We start from the raw sequence: 6,000 nt of genomic DNA on the forward strand, positions 1-6,000 counted from the left end.
GGTCTGCCCAAGGGTTCCCCGCTGTCACTCTCTGACTTGTTCGCTGTTCTCAGCTGGTCTCAGCTGGTCTCAGCTGGTCTCTCCGTCCTCGACCAGCACTTCCGCACACACACAGCGCGTCTACAAAGGCAGACCTGAGGAAACAGCAGAGCATTTTTTATATAGGGCTAGCAATCTGCCAAGACTCGCCTCTCAGCTATTCAGAGAGGGGGAAAGTCCACACACCTACCTTCCCACCTCCCCGTGTCACTGCCATGACTCACAGGCGGTTGTTGGAAGGCTGCCACCCTCTTCCTGCAGTACTGTGAACATGCCAGCAGAGTCAGCACAGATCTCTCCCTGCTACAGGTGTATACAGGATTCATCATGGTTAAGGGTGTATACAGGATTCATCATGGTTAAGGGTGTATACAGGATTCATCATGGTTAAGGGTGTATACAGGATTCATCATGGTTAAGGGTGTATACAGGATTCATCATGGTTAAGGGTGTATGCAGAATTCATCATGGTTAAGGGTGTGTACAGGATTCATCATGGTTAAGGGTATATACAGGATTCACCGTGGTTAAGGGTGTATACAGGAGTCACCATAGTTAGGCTGCATTTTTTTCATGGTTATCACATATTTCATGATTTCCGTGAAGTTTACCCATGGCTGTGTTCTATGTAGTTCCCTGTGAAACTTCCCATTTCTGAAAGAATTTATCACAATAAGTATAGCAAACATTTGCCTTATAGACACTCTACCTGTTACACTTATAAACCTTCAACGAAAAAGACACAAGCTGCATCAAAGATTGGAAATATTTCTTCTAAAGATCGCTCTCTCCAGTAGGCCATTCAATGTGTCTGTTGTCATTTATTTATGTTCTTATTTTGTTTGCTAATACACTGATGGCAAAAATAGAATGCATTTAAAAGGTGGACATAAACTAAATATTCTACAATTTAGCATTTCAATATTTAAAAACATTTATTGTATAATAACTCTAGAGAAACATTTTGAATGTGACAATGCAATTATTTCTGTTTGTGAAATATCTTAAAATACCTATTTTTAAAATGCAGTAAAATAAATACTGGTAGCCTATAGGCTAAAGTAAAAAGAAAGTGTGTGAGGTGCTCATTTGATTTTACTGCTGTACTATATACTGTATATATATACTGTATACTGCATAGGCGTATTTATATATTTGTTGATAATGGGCATTAGTGTTATTTCAGCGCAGTGATTTATGCATGTACATTGAATACTATAACTGTGTGTGCATGTAATTTTATTGTATTTTTTTTAAACCCGACACCTCCTAATAAAAATAATGTTATTTTGATTCTTGCACCCTTGCATGTATAGATGTTATCCTTCTGGCACCGTCTGCTGCAGCAAACGTCAACTCAACTATTTGAACAGTGGCGCCCGACTCTCACAATAGAAATCTCGCTAAGAAGACGCAATAAATATTTAAATTAGTATATTGCAGCTCTTTTCATGAACATATTTTCTCTTGCTACATACAACAAAATGTTTGCTTTGCTAGTGTCGCAGTGAAAATGCAAATTGCTGTATGTTTGCGCTGCTACTGGCCCATGTTACTACACCGACCCCCAAGTGTCTTGTTTTTGCAGCCAATAAGACATCCCCTTCGTCCCTGGAGGGCGGCCGGTCGGGAGGAGTGATCCACGTGTACGCCGATGACAGCACGGAGCGCACGGCCGGGAGCTTCATCCCCTACTGCTCCATGGCCCAGGCGCAGCTCTGCTTCCACGGGCACAGGGATGCTGTCAAGTTCTTCGTGTCAGTGCCAGGTACAACACCAGAGAGAGGCCATTGAAGAGCAACCAGACCAATCCCAGGGCTTAAATGAAAGAGCTATGCAGGCAGGAAGGACAAACTGACTATTTAGCTTAGAACAAAAAAGAATTAGGGGGGGACATGATTAAAGTCTTTAAAATCTTAAAGGAGTTGACAAAGTTAACCATAACCAATACTTTAAACACAGCACAGAAACCAAGACCAGAGGACACAGTTTCCGAGCTAGATTTAGGTCAGAGGGAAGGAGATGTCTTTACAGAGTGGTGAGGGTATGGAATGGGGTATCTAGTCATGTTGTTGAGGCAGAATCACTGGGATGCTTTAATCCTTCCACTGTGGTGAAAATTTTACCTGTTTGAGGTCTGACTGACATAACTTAACTTTCGGCTTGTTGTATCAAGGCAAATGTCCACTGAAGTAATACTGTATTATACCTTTCTAAACAGCTGTCTGAAGATTATTAAGAGAATAACTTTTTCACTCTATGGTGAAGTGTACCCTACGATTACCTAGTTTGAATGTAAAAAATAAGTTTCAAAATGTGATTAATTTTTCTTTAGAAATATCCTCATAAGTGTAATTTAGTGATCTCATACCCCAAAACTGTAAAATTATCAGTGGTAGCTACAACCCTCAGGAACTAGCATCAGAAAGAATTTTATAAGTAACGTGTCTGGCTTTCATTTTACATCAAATTGTTTTGCGGGTGCGCAATGTGAAAAAGTTTGCTACAGATAGATCTGTGAACTCATCAACATCTTATGTAAAAAAGTTATTTTGGGTCAGTAAACATTCTTGGTTATGTAAAGCAATGTAGTATGCTCTCCAGTAATGCTGAGCTTTAAAATCATTACATATATGGTAATCAAAATCGAAACCTAAGATACAGAAATGCTGCCCTTCATAATAAAAGGTATCTGTATTGACTTGGGGCTTTAGTGAAATGCATTTTGATTGGAGAGTCTTCACTGAAGTTTATCATATGAATATTTCACTACAGTTAATGTTGTATTAATTTATTTTTGGGTTTATGGGCATTTTGGACAATTTAGTATGATTTCTTGTAAGCTTGTACTTATGTGCGACGAATCTCCAGACAGAAAACTAACAACTAAAACTCGTCTAGCTTTTTGTCTGTCTGTGACAGGGTACCCCTGTCCCTGTGTTTATTTTGTATTATTATTATGTACTATTGTCATTTAGGTGTGTTTTAGTGTGTTTATTTTAGTGTAGATTGGCCGGGATGAGGTTTGCGTTTTGTCTCTGTCAAATCTCATGAGAATGCGTGGTTGGCAGCTAATAAGCTACTGACAAAGTTACTGGCTGTTGACCACTCGTGTGGGAAAGCCTGTGTAGAATGTGATTGAGGGATAAACTAGGTAATAGATTGACAGTTAATTATTTGACCACGGTATAAAAACTAGCGGCTTTTGCTGACTAGGGTTGAGTTGGTCAGAGGAGGAATGTAAGTGAAAAGATCAAAGAAAGTTCAAATAACAGTTGCTACACATGCCAGTTTTACACCAGCACAGTACTTATTAAAAGATTGTCTGTTTGTTTTGACCACCGTGCAGTTTTGTTTTGTGAAGTGTTTTGTTTGAATATTTTCTAATTAAATACAAGCACAGTTGCGCCTCAACCCTACAGTACTTGTGCCTGTCTCTTCCTGGTCTGATATCACCACTGACCATCCTATCTAACTTTACTTTCATTTTGCAAGTATATAAATCGCCCCTAATCGGTTGTTGAAGCCTTTTGAAGATATCTGTCATTTGCTTAGCAACAAATGGTTGTTTAAAAATGCTTAAAATGGGCATCTAAAGTCACCATTACATCATCGTTCATATATGAAGGATTTCTAGCGGCACTGTAGCGGAAAGGTTAAGACCCAACATGACGTTTTGAGAACTGCAGTGATCCAAACTGTATTTACATATTTTAAACATGTGTATGTGTGTATATATATATATATATATATATATATATATATATATATATATATATATATATATATATATATATATATATTTTTGAGTTGGTCTTCATTTATTATTGTGGAATTTCAAAATGCAGGCAATGTGCTGGCCACCTTGAATGGAAGCATTCTCGACAGCCCAACAGAGGCCCCTGACTCCACAGCACCCCCTGAAGTCGACTCCCAGCGTCTGCACAACGTCCTGGTACTGAGTGGAGGAGAGGGCTATATTGACTTCCGCATTGGTGAGTAGCGCAGCACAGCACACTGATTTTATGTTAGTATATTTCACCTTTCTTTCAGGAACTTGATCTAAAAATCTGCATTAGTATAACTCAAAAAAACACTATCCAGTAATCACTTGGGAGTCTCTCAGTCCACGGGCTGCAGCATATAGCAGGTTTATCCTTGATAAATACCAAGCACATTTGATAGAGAAGTAAATGTAGCCAACAAAATCATTTCATTAATCTTACCTATTTTGTACCTCCATTAGTTTTAGCAAACACATGTTTTCATTTTAAAATGTGATATCTGGTACTGTACTTGCTTTACTTCCTGGGTCATTTCACACCAGCAGTGTCTTCTGGGTCATGTTACTGGCTGAAAGCATGACAGTCAATAGGGGAAGCAGCTGACTGGTTATTGCCAGGACAGAAGCCATTATAATTCCATAAATCTTTCCTATTTTGCACTTCCATTAATTATATACATCTCAAATGTGCAGCACTTGTTACAGCAAAGTCAATGAAGCGGTGGGGACAATTTCAGTTGACCAAGGTAGGCTAAAAGCCTGGCTTGCAAACAGATATTTTTTAACCTAGTGTTGTACCAGATTTCATATTTTAAAATGAAAATACTTGTTTGCTAAACATGTGTTTCTTTTTAAACTGCACATTTAAGACCAATATCATGAGTAGAGGGGAAATAGGGAAAATGTGTGGAACTATTTTGCTAGCTACAAGTTCTTAAATATATGAGACCTGCTCCTTTGACTAGCTAGTGTAACTATCAATTCATATGGACCCGGGCCTCAATCCAGCTTTAACAGGATGCTGTTGAATGTGTGCCTCTGTCCCAGGCGATGGCGAGGATGATGAGACAGAAGAGGGCTCCAGCGAGGTTCCACAGGTCAAATCCACCCTGTCTAAGGCAGAGCGCAGCCACATCATCGTTTGGCAGGTGTCCTATGTCTCAGAGTGAGGACAGACAGACAGACACAATGCACCCCCTCCCCCGAACAGCACCCTGCATCCTAACCACTGAAAAACAACAGTAACCTGCTCCCACTGGAACCTCCCTGTGTCGTCCCCACCCCCCAGTGTCCCGCTCCCCCCTGCTTCTGGTCTACAGGGGCTCACCACACACCTTGTAAAAAAGCTATTGAACTTAAAAGGAACTTAATAAATGCAATGACAAAGAATATCCTGTCGAAACGTTTGCCATTGAATCTATTATCACTTAGCTGTGAAATCTGCTAGAAAGATGCAAAGAAATCGGTCCACTGTATTGAATACTCGTGGGATTTGTGATGCTGGGTGACTGTTGGCTCCGAGTATCTCTTTTGTTGGTGGAATGGTCCAGTTTCGAGGCTGTTCTGTACCAAATTAACTGTGGATTGTCAAAAACAGTTAGAAAGTTGATATATATATATATATATATATATATTTATAATATATGCTTGCTTTGCTTTCTAGGTCCTTTGTACATTTTATACATTACTGGAAGAAAGGGCCATGGGGGTCCCCGTGAATGACTTTAGGCTGGTTTCACAGACCCTGATTAACACTGATCTTGGGTTACTTTACCTAAAGTAACAATAATCCGAGATTACTGCTAATCACAGTCTGTGAAACAAGCCATTAGAGGGTCATGTATCAAGCGTTTATGATAGCATTAGCCAGCGTGCCAAGTATACGCCAGCCTTAAAATTGCCCAGGATGTATCATGACACTTTTGGCAAGTTAAGGCCGTTCAGCACCGCCAAAATGCACTCCACCGCGCAGTGCACTCCGCTGCTCATTAGCCATGCTTTTTATGGCTTGTCAAACCTTAATTATATGGATGGGCAAATTGTAGGTGGAGCTCATTTGTAAATGAAGTTGTGATATTAAAATGAGATTTATAAAGCTGCAGAACAGCTGCGCTGGCCCTAAAAGGGTCCACAAATAAGTCAAAGTCAGAAAGCAGCTGATAGGAAAGAGCATTATG

General features: G+C 39.8%; 1 protein-coding gene across 5 annotated transcripts in view; it reads left to right on the forward strand.

Moving 5' to 3' along the window:
* LOC121330953 (C-Jun-amino-terminal kinase-interacting protein 3-like) overlaps positions 1-5,442 on the forward strand; it is a 227,200-nt gene extending 221,758 nt beyond the window's left edge. For all 5 annotated transcript variants that reach the window (XM_041277960.1, XM_041277963.1, XM_041277964.1 and 2 more), the window contains 3 exons: positions 1,628-1,807; positions 3,888-4,034; positions 4,871-5,442. In XM_041277960.1, the coding sequence (XP_041133894.1) occupies positions 1,628-1,807; positions 3,888-4,034; positions 4,871-4,992 (449 nt within the window). In that variant the 3' untranslated portion in view covers positions 4,993-5,442. The remainder of the gene's footprint in view (positions 1-1,627; positions 1,808-3,887; positions 4,035-4,870) is intronic.
* The last annotated feature ends 558 nt before the right edge of the window (positions 5,443-6,000 follow it).

The sequence above is a fragment of the Polyodon spathula genome, chromosome 18 (assembly GCF_017654505.1).
Source record: "Polyodon spathula isolate WHYD16114869_AA chromosome 18, ASM1765450v1, whole genome shotgun sequence".
Lineage (NCBI taxonomy): Eukaryota > Metazoa > Chordata > Actinopteri > Acipenseriformes > Polyodontidae > Polyodon > Polyodon spathula.